Raw genomic sequence first — 17,672 nt, 5'->3', positions numbered from 1 at the left:
GTTCACCCCCTCAAAGAACACTAACAGGTTAGTGAGACAAGATCTTCCCTTACAGAAACCGTGCTGAGTCTGCCTCAATAGGTTTTGTTCATCTATGTGCCTACTAATTCTTTCCTTAATAATGGTTTCCACCAATTTACCCGGTATCGACGTCAGACTGACTGGCCTGTAATTTCCCGGATCTCCTCTGGAACCCTTTTTAAAGATGGGAGTGACATTAGCTACCTTCCAATCCTCAGGAATGGAGGCAGATTTTAAGGAAAGATTACATATCTTTGTCAGGAGATCTACAAGTTCACATTTGAGTTCTTTCAGAACTCTCGGATGTATGCCATCTGGGCCTGGTGATTTTTCAGTTTTTAAGTTGTCTATCAGTTTTAGGACCTCCTCTCTCGTCACCTCAATCTGACTCAGGTCTTTCAACACCCCTCCTGAAATCAGTGGTTCTGGAGTGGGCAAGCACTTCTCATCTTCCACAGTGAAGACGGAGGCAAAAAATGCATTTAGCTTCTCAGCCATTTCCCTATCATCCTTCAATACTCCTTTTACCCCTTGGTCGTCCAAGGGCCCCACTGCCTCCCTGGCTGGTTTCCTGTTTCTAATGTATTTGAAGAAAGTTTTATTGTTGGTTTTTACGTTTTTTGCTATATGCTCCTCATATTCCCTTTTTGCCTGCCTGACCTCAGACTTGCATTTTATTTGCCATAGCCTGTGTTCCGTTTTATCAGCCTCACTGTGACTAGCTTTCCACTGCTTAAAGGAATTCTTTTTACTTTTTACAGCCTCCATTACTCTGTTTGTTAACCATGCAGGCTTTTTCCTATACCTGTTTGTGCCTTTCCTAACCTGCGGAATATATATTTTTTGAGCTTCTAGGATCGTAGTTTTAAATAGATCCCAAGCTTCCCCAATTGTTTTGACCCTTTCTACTTTTCCTTTCAGTTTCCTCCCCACGTGTCCCCTCATATCAGAGAAATTACCCCTTTTAAAGTTAAAAATGGTTGTGTGAGTCTTTTTGGCCAATTCTCTATTTGTACAAATGATGAACTCAACAACATTATGATCACTGTTTCCAAGCGGTGCAATCACTTTTACATCTCTCACCAGGTCTTGAGTGTTACTTAGGACCAAATCAAGGATCGCCTCTCCCCTGGTAGGTTCCGTGACCATCTGCTCCATAGCACAGTCATTTAGAGTGTCTAGAAACTCAATCTCTTTTTCCCGGCTAGAACACATATTGACCCAATCAATGTGTGGGTAGTTAAAATCACCTATTATTACACAGTGTTTTTGTCTAGTTGCTATCTTTAAGGCATTCATCATTTTATAATCCTCCTCTATCTTTTGATCTGGTGGGCGATAACAAACTCCCAGTGTTAAGTTTCCTTTTGGCCCCCCTATTTCAACCCATAGAACTTCCAGAAGCGAATCCAATTCACTTAGCCTCTCAATCTTTCTAGACTTTATACCCTCTCTGACATACAGAGCTACCCCACCTCCAACCCTTCCCCCCCTATCCTTCCGATATAATATATAACCGGGAATCACTGTGTCCCACTGATTTTCCTCATCCCACCAAGTTTCAGAAATACCCACAATGTCTATTTTTCCCTCCGACACCAAGCACTCCAACTCCCCGATTTTACCTCGGACACTTCTAGCATTTGTATAGAAACAGCTGTAATTTCCCTTACAAGTTAAGCCTGCATCCTTCCTCTTGCTATCTCGAGTCGTTGTCCGGCAGTCCATGTCACCAGCCATGGCCTCTGTGGACAATTTCAATCCACCTCCCTGTAGAAAAGCAACCGGTACCCCCTCACCTCTCTCAGATGAGCCAACCCGAACCAGAGACTTTTCATCTCCTGTCGGCTTTCCCCCAATATTCAGTTTAAAAGCTGCTCTGCCACCTTTTTGATTTTAAGTGCCAGCAGCCTGGTTCCTTCTCGGGACAAGTGGAGACCGTCTCGCCTGTACAGCTCCCTCTTGTTCCAAAAAGTATCCCAGTGCCTAACAAACCTGAACCCTTCCCCCCTACACCATCGTCTCATCCACGCATTGAGACTCCTGATCTCTGCCTGTCTCTCCGGCCCTGCGCGTGGAACAGGTAACACTTCTGAGAAGGCTACCTTGGAGGTCCTGGACCTAAGTTTCCTGCCCAGCAGCCTAAATTTCTCCTCCAGGACCTCACGACTGCATTTCCCCACATCGTTGGTGCCGACATGCACCACGACCACTGGCTCCTCCCCAGCACTATCTACCAGCCTATCTAAAACACGCGTAATGTCCGCTACCTTCGCACCAGGCAGGCAAGTCACCATACGGTCAGTACGCGGGTTCGCCACCCAGCTGTCTACCTGCCTAAGGATCGAATCACCCACTACCAAGAGCCCCCCTCCCACCCTGCTCAGGGATGGTTCCTTGGTGCAAAAGGAGAGCCGCTCACCAGCTGGGGAAGAGGTCCCTTCTGAGGGCACATTCCCCTTATCCTCAGCATGGTGCCCTGTTTCCCCTAGACCCTCATGCTCCCTGACAGCAGCGGGGCTGCCAGATCCAGAGTGGGACGAAGCTAACAAGTCCCCGAGAGTCTTTTCTGTGCGCCTAGCTGACTGTCTCTGCTTCTCCAGGTCAGCCACCTTGGCCTCAAGGGAGCACACACGTTCCCTGAGAACCAGGAGCTCCTTGCACCGAGGACACACCCAAGACTTCTGCCCAGTGGGCAGATAGTCATACATGTGACACTCCGTGCAAAACACTGGATAGCCCCCAACCCCCTGCTGGCATTCTGGCTTCATAATTCTTTTAAAATAAATAAATATAATCCCCCTTTTAAACCCTTGGTATTTATGTGGTTTTTGTTATCAAGTCAAATTATTTTACGGGAAAGACAAAGAGCCTAGGGCCTTGTCTTTCTGGCTCTTTTTGGGCTTCTTACAGAGCCCCTAGTCTAAGAGCCACAGGCAAAGAGCGCTCGTGCCTCTGCCAAGGTGCTTCCTTAAATAGAGGCCTCCCCCAGCAGAGGTCAGGCAGCAGCTATTCAAATTCAAATTCACCCAGGCACTCAATCACAGGCAAAACAATGCCCCTTCCACTTCCTCTCAATTACAGGCAATCCCAGTCAAACAGTGCCCGTTCCTCTCCCACACGCAATCAGCCAGGACTCTGCAAGAACTCTAAGTGCTTCCACACACTGCTAAACACAGTTTTCCCACAAAATATCCTTAGCTGAATTCTCTCAGCTGAAAGCAAGTAAAAGAAACCCACTCACCACTCTCACAGCTCTCTCTCCTGCTCCTGCTCAGAGCTCAGCTGGTCTCCTTATTCTAGGAATGCCATGAACAACCTCCTGTTTTTTTAAAATCATTAGCAGCTAGAGGAGCTGATAATTTGTTTGAGAAAGAGACATGGCTCAGTTTTCCTGATCCAAATTTGTTGTTCCCAGACTGCTATATTCTCTGCATGGAATGGAGTGATACAGAGCAAACAGAGAGGATTATTTAGATCAGGAAATTAGCGTGGCTTCCCCATCTGCAGTTGTTAAGAAGATGAAGGACAGAAAATCAGTCTAGGGTCTCCCAGTATAATATGTAGTTTAGCACCCAGCTACTGCTAGTCCACAAGAAAATCCTAAATATTATTTAAGAACCAAAATTACCACCAATAGTAGGGTGAACTGTGCGATCATAGAGAAATGCATAGATCATAGAGGAATGTGTGATCATAGAGGAATGTTTGTTAGAAGGACTTGATTGTTCAAGAGGCAATTACTATCACACCTGTTTTACTTTCCTCAGACATTGGGATCTACTGTTTTTCCTATAAATACTATGTAATGAATCATACTACTAATACCAGCCAGGTTATGAATTACAAGGCAAACTTTATCTTCCCATTCAGAGAGCAGCACTAGTGTCACACCTTTATTCTTAACTGCAATGCCAGAGTAAAGTAATTAATTAGGGCTGTCAAGCCATCTCCTGGCACCCTTAGATACTTTGAATTCAGGAAAGGGGCAGAAATGTTCTGAAATTCCTCCAAAACTCTATGGTAATAATACCATAGACTTTTGAGGAAATTACAAAGTGTCACCTGATACACTGACATCACATTCAGTTTTCCATATAGAACTGATATCAATGTGTTGCACAATGTCATTTCTGCCCCCTTTTTTTCTCCCACTGGCCTGGACACAAAGGCAGATGGGAGGTCTGAAATGCTGGGAGATTGCCTGCCCAAACCATGCAAATGGGAAACCTAGTCATTATGTGTGCAGAGTAGAACACAACTGTGCAATACCACTAGTGGTTTAGATGTAAAAGGAGTAGGACTAGGAGCAAGAAAGGCAACAAGATAGGTGCACACTGTGCTACTTCCCCAGTTTCCAAACCAACAGAGTATTAATGGCACTGAGTAGCACTGAGGAGTTACAGCAACTATGAAATCACCTTGTACATGAACAAAAAGACTGCATGCACTTAGGTCTTTTGTGGTTTGGCTGTAAGCCTGCATTGTTTTGTGAAAGTACACTGGTGACAACTGCATCGTGGCATTGTGAAGAGATCAGAACAAAACCTGAAGAAAGAAACATTATACTGCTTAACTACACTCCTATTGCTGGCTCTGAGGCCAGTATTTAATTAAAAGCTCTTTCCTGGCTTTAAATTCACCTTGGGAGGAGCACTGATTTAAGATTAAAGAAGGAAATTACAGTCTGAACAGGCCTCTTAATTTCAACTTTGGCTGGTTCCACATGGAGGTTATCTCTGCTTTTGCTTCCAAACTGGAGGGGGGGGGGGAGCATCTGCACAAAGCCATGCTCTAATTGAGGTCTAACCATCCTTTCCTTGTCCTCAGTATGCTTTTTCCCAAATCTGCTTTACTCTGATCTTATTTGGAAAGAACACACAGTTCAAGTACATTATCAAGCCATCTGGATGGAAAGGTGTGGATTTTCTTGCCCTGCAAGGATCCTGTTTACAACAGTGTCATTTTCTGCCATCAGCCCATCATGGTCATAATGGTTTGAGTTTTATTTTTGAAAAAACCCAAACCTGGTAATTGCCATAATGCTATACACTATAACGCTATAGCAATTATCATTTTTTTTAAAAAGAAAATAGTCCTCCAAAAGCTCTCCTGTGGCCGGGCAGAAAAGCCGTGCAGGGAAAACAGCAGTCAGAGGGCATGCACGGGAAACTCTCATGTGGAAGCTCCATTGCCAGTATTACCATTGTAAAATCATGCCACGTTGACTCCCCTAAATTGTTTGTAATTGGATTTAATACATCAGGCATTAACCATAAAGCATGCAGCACCTCATGTTCCAGGCTAATATTAATGGAAGTACAGGAAATGACTAGGGATCCCAAGTCCCCCCAGGGGGGCGGGGAAACCCCTGCCCCAGAGGCCCGTTCCCCGGCGGTGCCGGATCGGGCCCCGAGGGGAACTCCACCTCAACGTGCATGTCACCCGGAAGTGACGCGGGCACGCCGGGCACGCTGGGGGCGGGGCCATGGCCATACAAGGGGAAACTATGGTTTTCCCTTGTATGGCCATGGCCCCACCCCCAGCGTGCCTGGCATCCTCCCGTCACTTCCGGGTGACGTGCATGCGGCGCGCACACAAGACGCCGGCCGGGAGCCCCCCGCTCCCAGCGAAGATAGACTTGGCAACCCTAGAAATGACCCCTGGAATACTAGCAGTGAAGTGTGCATGCACACAGAAGCTTAAACCTAGAATGAAACTTTGTCGGTCTTAAAAGTGCCACTGGACTCTAACTTGGTTCTGTTGCTTCAGACCAACACAGCTACCTACCTGAATCCCCCTCCCCCAGACATTCTCAGTACAAGAAGACTGGTATGTAGACTGCACAGTCCTACCTGATCCTTATGAGATGCATGAACTGATGCATCCTGTAGTGAGCTTAAGCATGAACATCAGAAGCTCAGAAACAACATACTTGATCCTTGAAATTAGTGTCATCCAGCCTTGCTAGAGGAATGTTGTGCCCCATTCAAACAGGAGCCTCTCCTTCCATTGCTTAAATACACACACCTCAAAAAGAAAACCAAGGCCAAGATAATACTTTGTGAATATTTATTACAGTTTTATCCCACCCTTCCTCCAGGTACTCTTGGTCTCTTTCCGTGTTTTGTAAGCAACGGTGACCAGAATGTGCATCCAGAACAATATCATATGAAGTAGAAGGGACAAGAACGTATATAACATTTAAAAAAAAATCAAAATAGGATGTGATGACTCTTAATAATGCAGAACATTTTCTATGTTTTCCTGTTTAATTAGTTTATATGCATTTTCTACCTAAAAAAAATTCTAATTCCTACATTTCTGTTTCTCTTAGACGTCTGGATGCTAACCACATCAGCTTTGTGCCCCCCAACTGTTTCAACGGCTTGGTTTCACTCAGACACCTGTGGCTAGATGACAACTCTTTGACAGATATTCCAGTGCAAGCTTTCAAGAGTTTACCAGCACTTCAAGCAATGACACTGGCACTGAACAAAATATACCACATTCCAGATTATGCATTTGGAACTCTCTCCAGTTTAGTAGTTCTGTAAGTTTTTTTTTATTTGCATTTCAGTGCATAACAGCATAGTTAACTGACTCTTTCAAGAACTTTGGTCTATTGGCATCTTGAATTAATTTGTTTCAGTATCTGCTATAAACTTAGTGTGAGAGAGAATGTATTTTTAGGGCAAATTAAAAAATGTGAAATATGAATCTAAAATACACCCAATTAACAGCATTTTTGGAGGAGGTTGGGACAGTATGCATTAATGCTTTCCTTTTATTCTTGCACATTTTAAATGTCAGCATAACTTTTCTCACTTACACAAAATTTAAATCAGCAAATAAATGAAACATAGTGGATTGTCATATGACTGCCTTACTTCAACACGATCCATGGATGATTGATTTATACAGAAATTCCTGTAGGTTTTCTGCTGCCCAAATTCAGGTATATTTTTTCTTTCTTGCTACTTTTCTCTAAAGCTGAAATTCATTATTTTAGATCCAAAAACATAAATTGAGTGTGTGTGTGTGTGTGTGTGTGTGTGTGTGTGTGGTGTAGGTATGGTGTGTGTATTGTGGAAATTGCCATCCAGGTGAGGAATATATACATACAGAGATATATCTTTCGCTTATTTTAGATGTGTGTGCTTTAAAATTATTTTAATTTACTTAGAAATTATTATTGGTATATACTGGAAATACATGGGTGGTCATTTAAAAGTTGTGGAACATGTGTCTACAGTAATTTTATGTGGGAGAGAACAACAAAGAGCAAGAATGGAATAAAGTGTTGGGAAATAAAATTAGCATTATCTGATATATCAATAAGAATTTTTGGTGGGGAGTCAGGAAATGAAAAGGTTCTTTATCTGTGTGGTTTGAATTTAGGAGCAAAGGGAATAAGTGGCCTTGTGAAAGCATGATTTGCATATGAGCATGCCTGCCTGAAAAAAATCACTTTCTTTAGATTTAACCATCAAAATGTTCATCCTGAAGTCCACTCTGTGCAGAATATCTTCCTGATTTGTGTTCTTAATGTCTCACTACAGACATCTCCATAACAATAGAATCTACTCACTGGGAAAGAAATGCTTTGATGGTCTCCACAGCCTAGAGACTTTGTGAGTTGACCTTTTATTTGTTGTGCTTTATTTTCAGTGTTTTCACTGACATTCTGCAAAAAGCCTAATAGCCAAACATGCTTTTGAGATTACTGAAAGCTCAGGGTAATCATTCCTGATGACTACATAAAAATAGAATGCAACATATATTATAATATTGTTGTTTTTGTAGACATTGGAGCACAACAGTCATATTTCAAGAAGGTAGCTAATATTATGAATAATAAATTCTTGTCATTTAAAACTATTATTGATCTTCTACAGAGCTTTTTCCTGGATGAAGCCATCACTTTGTTCATATTTGCTTCTATAGATTTTAATGCACATTATTTTAGACTGCACTGAATGATACTGCCTACATCGATGTACTTATCTTGGTTTTGCTAATCGTTTTCTTTTGAAAAGCATCACTGCAAATGCATTCTGTAAAAGTCATTTGAGAAGTAGGATGTGAATCGTTGGGACTTCTCTTGTTAAAGGTAAAGAGTCCATGGTAGCTAGATTAGGTACAATTACTAGGGGTAAATTATCAGGGGATAATGAAACCCAATAAACAGTCCCATCACAGATCATTTTCCTGCAGTCACAGATTCTCTATGAGGATTAATTCAGTTCTTCTCAAAATAGACAGAGACAAGTGGGAGACTTGTGAGAATTGTGTGGGGGTCTAATTTCCCCGCTTTCTCTCTCCTTCTTTCTTTTCCACTTTGCCTCCCATCCACCTAACCCTGCCTTTATGTTTTTCCCTCTGGCAGCCTCTACCCGCTCCCCACCCTGACAATCATTTGCTCACATACCTTTTCTACTTCCTTCCCCAATCTTCAGATTTCCATTTTAACCTTTTTGCTCTTCCCCTCTCCAACTTAACCCTCACTTCCTCCTGTCTACCTTTTTTGCCTCCCCCCCCCATACAATACTGACATTAGTGAAGGCTTGGAATCTTCAGTGATATTGGTGGAGGTTGCCTACCAGCCCCCGAAATGGCTATTGAGATCTCACAATGCTGTCTTGGGAGATTTCAGTGCATTTCTTTTATTAAAGAAGCAGACATTGCTTCTATAATTTATTGGGAGGAAAGGTTAACAGTCCAGTTTATATTTGTGCATGTCATATTTTTCTGCAAACCTGGGTATTCATTCACACTTGTAAGAAAATTATTCCCTATCTGTACATTGCCCAATTATGCCAACTTTTTGATCCACACTCTGAGGCCCTTGTTCAGAATTATATTTAGCAAGCAGGAACCACACAACAACTTGTGGGAGGCGTCTTATTTTCTCTGTATCCCCTCTTACAGTATTTCCTCTGTCCCTTACCTGGCAACCCCCATAGCCTCTCCCCTTTTCCTGCTTCCTATTCTCCTTAACAGGTCACAGTGGCTCAGAGGTTAAGAAGCTGAAGCTGCAGACCAGAAGGTCTGTAGCTCTGCAGTTTGAGACCCTAGTGCCGTGTGACAGAGTAAGCTCCCATCTCTGGCCCCAGTTCCTGCTAACCTAGCAGTCTGAAAGCAAGAAATTGCAAGTAGATAAATAGGTACCACTTCGGTGGGAAGCTAACAGCGTTCCATGTGCCTTGGCATTTAGTCATGCCAGCCACATGACCACGGAAATGTCTTCGAACATCGCTAGCTCTTTGGCTTGGAAACAGAGATGAGCACCACCCCCTAGAGTCGGATTTGACTATCTTTTGAGCAAGGGAAACCTTTATATTTTATTCTCCTTAACATTACCAGCCAACCTGCCTTTATCTGCCCTCCTCTTTCAGCTTTCTCTTCTTCCTTCTCTTTGGCAGCCTCTCCCCAGGAAAAGTCTGGTCCAGTTGTGTGGTGACCACCACTGCCAGGCTGGGTCATAGAATCATAGAATGTTAGAGTTGGAAGGGACCTTGCAGGTCATCTAGTCCAACCCCCTGGACTCTGCAGGAGCATAGATGAAAGATAGCCCTACAACATACCCAAAAAGATGGTTGTCCAGCCTCCGCTTGAAAACGTCCAGCGAAGGAGCATCCACCACCTCCCGAGGCAGACTGTTCCATTGCTCAACCACTCTTACAGTTAGGAAGTCTTTCCCTGATATTTAGCCGGTAACGACTCCCTTGTAATTTCCACCCATTAGACCTAGTCTTGCAATCCAGAGCAAGAGAGAATAGATCTGCTCCATCTTCTAAATGACAGCCCTTCAGTTGTATGGTAGCTGCTGCTGCCAGGCTAGTTGTGCAGTAGCCACCGCTAGTGGGCTAGGACCAGTGGTACATTGGCTGCTGGCACTGGGCAAGGCCCACATGTGAGGGTTGTGAATCTTCAATGATTACCGACAGGGCTGTTGCAGGTGAGTCCTCCTACAGCAGGGATGATGACAGGGGTGGAAAACAAGACCCTTTCCAGGACTTTTTTGGCCTCCAAGTGTACCCCTGCTCCCCCCCCCAGTCTTGCTTTACAGAAGCCAAAGTGGGTGGGGGTCATGAAACCCAATAAATCTTAGAACCAGGGTGGATTTCTCTACTAACATGAAAGAAGTCCCAGGTTTACAGAAAAATCTGAAATCTAATACATATATTCTGCAAATCCAGGACTCCTTTCAGGTTTGTAGAGAAATCTCCCCTGCCTGTAGGTCCATTTTGCTTATCTATTAATACATACTATGCAGCCCCATTCAGAATTAGATACATTGATGACTGCAGAAAGCTGCATTGGTTTAAAGAAAAGTTAAAAGCAGAAGCCACGTAATACCTTTTCTTAGGACCAGTCAAAAAACAAAGATGGTGTTGAATAATTACTTCATGCTTCTGAAGGTATCCTGGTTTATAGACTTGTAAATACAATGAAGGTAAGATAAAACTATAAACAAATACTACAGTAAGAAAGCAATAAATTGTATGCCTAACCTAACTACTGTGTCTTTTTGTTTAATCTAGAGATTTAAATTACAACAATCTGGATGAATTCCCCACCTCTGTCCGAGCACTCAGAAGCCTGAAAGAACTGTAAGTACAGAATTTCAAGCTGCCAAGAATTTCTTTATTTCAGTGATGATCACTTTCTCAGTGTAACTGAATGTCCTGGAAATATTGGAAACTGCAAGTCCTTCATAGCAGGCTAGGAAAAAGAAAATTAATTCTGGCTCTGCAGCTACAGTTGCACTCTTCGCTTCCTCACCCAGGGTCAAACTACATGTGAGGCTGAAGTGTTGCACTTGGAACTCCAGATGTGAGATTAACAATGCAATCCTAAACAGTGATACACTCTACTAAATGTATTGAAATCCATTCATTTCATAGGATATGACTGTGTTTAGGATTACGCTGTTGATCTTTTAAAGCAACTGCAGAGGAACAGGGTTTGGATCAGAAACATGACATTGAGGGAGAGATACATTTTTCACTCCTTCACATAGTGTTTCTTGGACCCAAAATGCCTCTCCCAGGCTAATATCAGCTTTGGGGATAAAAAGACAGGCACAATACGGTGTCTGCCTTTCCCCCCTCTTCGGGAACTTAAAGCAGCCTATGGAAAGGCAGAGGTCCATCAGTGGCTATTAGCCACAAGGTATAGATAGGAACTCTCAGTATGGGGGAAAGTGATGCACTGTATTCTTGGTGCTTGGAGGGGGTCAACAGTGGGAGGGCTTCTAATGTCCTGGCCCCACTGCTGGACCTCCTGATGGCACCTGGTATTTTTGGCCACTGTGTGACAGAGTGTTGGACTAGATGGGCCACTGGCTGGATTTAACATTGGCTTCTCTTATGTTCTTATGAAATGGCTTAGAGGTGAAGAGATAAACTTGTTAGGGCCTCAATCAATGAGTTTTTAGAACCAAAATACATGCTGGGGATTTCTAGTCTCAGAACTCAAATGTCATATGTTGTTTAGTCTTTGGCGTTGCTGTAAAAAAAAAAAAGCAGAACCTTCCCCTTGTGGCAGAGGCAACACACCTTCAGCACTACAAGAGGAAAAGAAGAATGGAGAAATTAACATTATTGTTGCATTATTATTGTCCATGTCTTTCTGTCAATGAAATGGGAGAATGGGAGCAGGTAGTTAAGGCAGGCTTTGGACCAAAATGGCCAGTCACTTCTGGAAGACAAGTGTGGCTGTTCTGAGACTTGATAGCAAAAAGTAGTATTGAAAGGGATGATGTACATGGACATATTTGCAGCTAGTGGAGAAGTTGCACTTTTTGACAATAAAACAGTATAATTTCCAGATATTTATTTTATGAATTCTGGAAGCACTATGGTTCTTGGAATCTAACATATAGTATTATTTACTTTACTGTATTGCAGCATGACTATGGGATTGTTACAACAGGGATCCTGAGGGAAGGCGGCAGTGGGGCTAGGAAGAAGAACCCCCCTCCGACATTGGTGTTGTGTAACGCCAGGTCTATAAATAATAAGACCATGGTCCTTAGGGACTTCCTGCAAGACCAGAATGTAGGCATGCATGACCGAGACCTGGGTGCAGGAAGGGGAGATAGTAGCTCTCTCCCAACTTGCTCCCCCCCCGGGTTCTCGGTCCTCCACCAATTGCGGACCAAGGGGCAGGGAGGGGAGTGGCAATATTCATCCAGGAGGCTTACTCCTTCAGGGCGCTACCACCTCCAAGGATCATGGGCATTGAGTGTGCCGGCCTGGTATGGGAGGCCGGGGAGAGTTTGGCGATTTACCTGGTGTACCAACCGCCTAACGCACCAGTCAATAGCATGCCGTCCCTGATGGAGGCCGTAGCAGACTGGGCATTGGAACACCCTAGACTGATAGTCTTGGGTGATTTCAATGTCCACGCTGACTTCTACTGAGGCAGCGGACCTGGTGTCGTCCATGGCGGCACTAGGACTCTCCCAATATATAACGACCCCCACTCACCAGGCAGGGCACACACTCGATTTGATCTTTGCGGCGGGGGTCACAGTGGACTGAGTTACCACTTCGACAGTTCCACGGTCGGACCACCATGCCCTGAGGGCCCGCCTGAATGTCCCACCCCAATCCTGTTTAGGTGGTGAGCGTATTTTAGCTCGCCTGCAGAGCCAGATGGACCCAATGCAGCTGCAGATGGCTCTGCGGGATCTGATGCCCCCTGGTGGCTCGTTAGATGAGGTTGTAGGGGACTGGCATAGCCAGCTCTCCGCAGCCATCGACAAGATTGCTCCTCTGCGTCCTCGGCACCCTTGCTCTAGGCTTGCTCCCTGGTTTACCCAGGAGTTGCGGCTTATGAAGCGAGGACTGAGACGACTAGAGAGATGGTGGCGCCGTGCTTGAGATGAAGCTACAAGAGCATCTTATAGGACATTTATGAGATCCTATGAGATGGCAGTCAAAGCCATGAAGAGAGAGTACTACGCAGCCACAATTGCGTCCACAAGCTCATGCCCAGCCCAGTTATTTAGAACAATTCAGTCCATAACTACTCTGCCAGAGGGCAGACCAAATGCTCAGGAATTGGATATAGGCTGCGAGGCATTCGTGAGCTATTTTGCGGATAAGGTCTCCCCGCCACAGTTGATACAGTGAGCAAGCTTGAGGCTCCATGCATGTCTTCAATTCTAGTTCTTGATCATTTCAACCGACTCAGCCTAGAGAAAGTTGACAAACTGCTCGTGGCTGTTCGTCCTACCACATGCTGCCTTGATCCGTGCTTGCCATGGCTAATTAAAGCTGGCCGCGACGGGTTTCAAGGCACCTTGAGGGAGATTATCAACAAATCCCTCATTGAGGGACAGTTCCCTGGGGTGCTTAAGGAAGCAGTGGTCCATCCTCTGTTGAAAAAATCATCTCTGGATCCGACTGAATTGGCCAACTATCGGCCGGTTTCCAATTTGCCCCATTTGGGCAAATTAATAGAGAGGGCGGTAGCAAGCCAGCTACAGAGCTTTTTGGATGATGCTTCCATCTTAGATCCCTTCCAGTCCAGCTTCCGCCTTGGTCACGGGACGGAGATGGCACTGGTCATCCTCACAGACAACCTCCATAGGCATCTGGATTGAGGCGGATCAGCAGTGCTGAGCTTGTTGGACCTGTTGGTGGTGTTCGACACGGTCAACTATCATTTACTAGTCCGCCGCCTTGCCAACATAGGAATCCAGGGGCTTCCCTTACAATGGCTTCCTTCCTTTCTCCAAGGTCGGGGACAAAGGGTGGCACTAGGGAACAGCAGTCCAGGAGGCACCCACTAGATTGTGGAGTGCCTCAAGGGGCAGTGTTATTTAACATCTATATGCACCCCCTTGCCCAGATAACCTGGAGGCATGGGCTGGGATGTCACCAGTACGCTGATGACACCCAGCTCTATCTGATGTTGGGCGGCCGGTCGGACTCCAGACCGGAAGACCTGGACCGGGCATTACAAGCCATGGCTGGTTGGCTTAGGCTGAGTTGGCTGAAACTGAATCCGATGAAGATGGAGGTCCTGTGTTTGGGTCGGGCAGTCTGGGTGTGGGGATCCCACCCGACCATCGATGGGGCACCATTGGTGCCAGTTCCAGAGGTTAGGAGTTTGGGAGTGCCAATGCCAAAGGAAGTGCTGTGGCTGCGCTGAGGTGCAAGTGGAGGCGCGGGGGGGTGCGCTTGTTCCTTTTGCTTGAAAAGAAAACGCAGAAAGTAAAACTTTGCCATAAACCCCCCCCCCCAGTCTTTGCACTCCCTCGCTTGGGACAGGACTGCCACACTTCAAAGTTCTGCCCCCCCCCACTCTTCTCCGGTTCCCTCTCCTGTCTCCTCGACTGCGCTAGATGCAGTCCAGTTGGCTGAGAGGGAAATCACAGGGTCGCCTGGAGGGCGATCCCGGTGCAGGAAGCTGGACACGAAGAGGCAACTGGCTGGAGTGGATTGGGGGGGGGCGAGGAGAGGCTCTGGGCTTTGCGAGGCCAGGAAGAAGCCTGGCTGGGGCTTGAACAGTGGAGAGGAAGGGTCAGACCCCCCCCCCCGGGTCTGCCTGAGCTGGTCCCCCTCCGACAGAGGCTCGCATGGGAAATGCCCCTTTCTCTGGGGTGGGGAAAAGGGCTCTGAAGTTGCAATTGACTAGTCGCAAGTCCCCCCAGTTTTCAAGGCAAGAGGCACTCCAAGGTGGATGTGCCATGTGGCCTGCCTCTGTGTAGCCCCCCGCCCCCGGACTTCCTCTGTGGTCCCCCTTCCAAGCATTACCCAGGCATATCTTTTTGGGCTGCAGAGGTCTGAGGAGATCAGGTTGGCTTGGGTATAGGATCCGGGAGATCTGGGTTCGAATCCCCATTCCTGCCTTGGAAGTTGTCTGGGTGCCCTTGGGCCAGTCACACCCTCCCCGCCTAGCCTACGTCACAGGATTATTGTGAGGATAAAAATGAAGGAGGGGGAGATAGGATGTAAGCCCCTTTGGGTCTCCACTGGAGAGAAAGGTTAGGTACAAATGAATTAAATATGTAAAAAGAATCCCTGCACATAGAAAACCAGCATGTCCGTCTCCTGATATGCTAGATTTCTAAGTGTTGGGATTTTTTTCCCCCAGGCAGCTCATTCCTTCACCTGAGCTTCTGTCCACCTGCAGCCTGGAAGAGGAGGAGATTGGATTTATACCCCACCCTTCACTACCCGAAGATGTCTCAGAGTGGTTTACAATCTCCCTTCCCTTCCCCACAACAGACACCCTGTGAGGGAGGTGGGGCTGAGAGAGCTCTTTCAAGGAGTGCTCCTGTGAAAACAGCTCTGTAATAACTTGTGACTGACCCAAGGTCATACCAGCAGCTGCATGTGAAGGAGTGGGGAATCAAACCGGTTCTCCCAGATTAGAGTCTGCACTCCTAACCACCACACCAAAAGGATGGGATCCGGGCACAGTTTAATTAAGTTTAACACTTGTTGGTTTGGAGGACTAGGCAGTAGTGGAGGGAGCTGAGAGAGAAGAAAATGTGCAGTGAGAAACAGGTTGCTTATCTGTAACAGATGATCTTTGAGTGGCCATCTGTGCACTACCACACATGGGGTGGGCACCTGCACACAACCTCGATCGGAAAACCTCCTAGAGCTTGCCTCAGAAACCTTTTTTGGTGGGCTCTCTTCCCACCCTGGGGAGCAGGCACACACTGCGCATGCCTGGAGCGGGGGACTAACAACATCACAATTAACAGCATTTTTCAAAATGCTTTGTGATTTGTGTTTTTCTGTTTGAGAAAGAAAATCAGAGATTGTATTACTTGTTCTCACAATTAAAAAAAAAAGAAATTAGCAATTTCAGACTTTTGTGTTTTTCATCTATATATGTAATACCCACGTTGGCCCCCTCTGTGCTGATATCTAAATCTGCACATCGGGGGCACTTGGGAGGCAGAGATTTTCCTGCACACTTGGAGCAGTCCCCAGGTGTGCAGAAATATCTGAAAAGTTTAAAAACTATACGGGGGATACTTAAATCCCCCCAAAGTAAAAGAGTGTTCCCTGCGCATGCGCAGAGAATGCTCTGGCCGCTGGGGTGTAGGCTTGGTGGGCCCGGTGGTTGGGAGCCGCGAAGGCCTCGCTGCTGGTGCTGGGGGGGGAAGCTGGAGAAGGCTCGGCTGGCCCGACGGCTGGGAGCCACTCGGGCCTTGCCGCTGGAGCCGGGGAGGAAGGAGATTGGTGGGCCCAGCAGCTGGAAGCCACTTCCTCCTCAGCCCTGAGGTCTTCCTATTTCCGCAGGCCAGGAACCGGGGAAAATACTCCCCCCTCCTGCAAGTATCATTGGTCCCTCTTCTTGTTCTTCCTAAAATGCATTTATGTTTGAAAACTGGTGGGCACACGGGGTGGGGTGTGGGGCGTCATAAGGTAGCCTCACCTAGTGTGCAAAAAAACCCTGGTATCGGCCCTGCTGCTATGGTAGTTTTCCCAATGATCAATCATACACACTTGACCAGGTACTTAGCCAATATGTAAACTAGTTTAGATAGTGGCATAATTCTGGGGGGAAATCAGTTGCAATCAAGTAGCAAAACACTGCCAACATAGGACAGTAACAGCAAAATTAATTAATGTCAGTTGGAATTAGTGATAACCACTCCTTACTGGATTATACGCATGATGTGTTTTACTGTAAAGAGACATATTACATTTTTCTAGGTGGTACACAGAAAGATACAGGGGGCCACTAGCATCAGATCTTCCAGCTTCCAAATGCTTCTCTGCGGGAGAGGAGATGCAAGTTGCATCCCAAGTGCAGTTGCCTTGCACAGATGTTATTTTGTGCTATATTCTCCTCCTCCATCTAAAATACTGTTATTTTAGCATATGGAAATATTTTACACACACACACACACACACACACACACATGTATTTGGACAAAAAAATCAACTCAATTTTGCCCATGCTGCCACATGCAATATGCATTTCCAGATACTACTAGGATGGCCAAACACATCCCTTAGACATTAAACAGAAATCATTAGGATCTAGATGAACGATGGTTCCACTTGCAACAGACTGTTTCAATCCCAGAGACACTGAACATAAATTATTATATCATCTGGGAGTACTGCCAGTGAGGTTGGCTCTCAGAGGACTACTTCACAAATGGCATTCTTTTTACACGGTAAGCAGACCTCAGTTCCCAGAATCAAGACAATACATCTAGCTAGATTCCAAAATTTGTCAGACTTCATTTATTCACATGATAACTCGTATCAACCCTCCAAATTAGAAGGTTCTTTCAAGAATGACATATGCCTCTCATGTTTCTTATATCAGCAACTGAATATATTGCTATATATTGGCAGTCAGCTTTTCCACTCTCAGGTTAGTCTCTCCTGTAGCCAAATTAAATATGAATGTATAGTACAAATTGCAGAAGGTGAGCCAAGAAAGCATTTCCCCCGGGGAATCCTTCTAGTAACTTCTACTAACTCCTTTTGCTCTTTGGTGTCAGTCTCCTCATTCCCATAAACTGGAATCTCTGTTAAACTCTACATTAACCTCTAGTTCATCATCATTGCTTCTGTACAGTCCCACTTTGGGGACTGCATGTGCACAAGCCAGCCACAGAAAAGATTTCCAAAGCTTTCTAGTAGACTAGGAACGCC

At 45.6% G+C, this 17,672-nt stretch overlaps 1 protein-coding gene across 1 annotated transcript in view; it reads left to right on the top strand.

Annotated features, from left to right (window-relative positions):
* The window catches only part of LGR5 (leucine-rich repeat containing G protein-coupled receptor 5), a 140,212-nt gene that overhangs the window by 82,311 nt on the left and 40,229 nt on the right, over positions 1–17,672 (top strand). The window contains exons 5-7 of the mRNA XM_015405690.1: positions 6,359–6,574; positions 7,584–7,655; positions 10,569–10,637. Coding sequence (XP_015261176.1) covers positions 6,359–6,574; positions 7,584–7,655; positions 10,569–10,637 — 357 coding nt within the window. The remainder of the gene's footprint in view (positions 1–6,358; positions 6,575–7,583; positions 7,656–10,568; positions 10,638–17,672) is intronic.

The sequence above is a fragment of the Gekko japonicus genome, unplaced genomic scaffold, assembly GCF_001447785.1.
Source record: "Gekko japonicus isolate JY-2015 unplaced genomic scaffold, Gekko_japonicus_V1.1 scaffold53, whole genome shotgun sequence".
In the NCBI taxonomy this organism is placed as follows: Eukaryota; Metazoa; Chordata; class Lepidosauria; order Squamata; family Gekkonidae; genus Gekko; species Gekko japonicus.
This window is presented reverse-complemented; position numbering and strand designations above follow the sequence as displayed.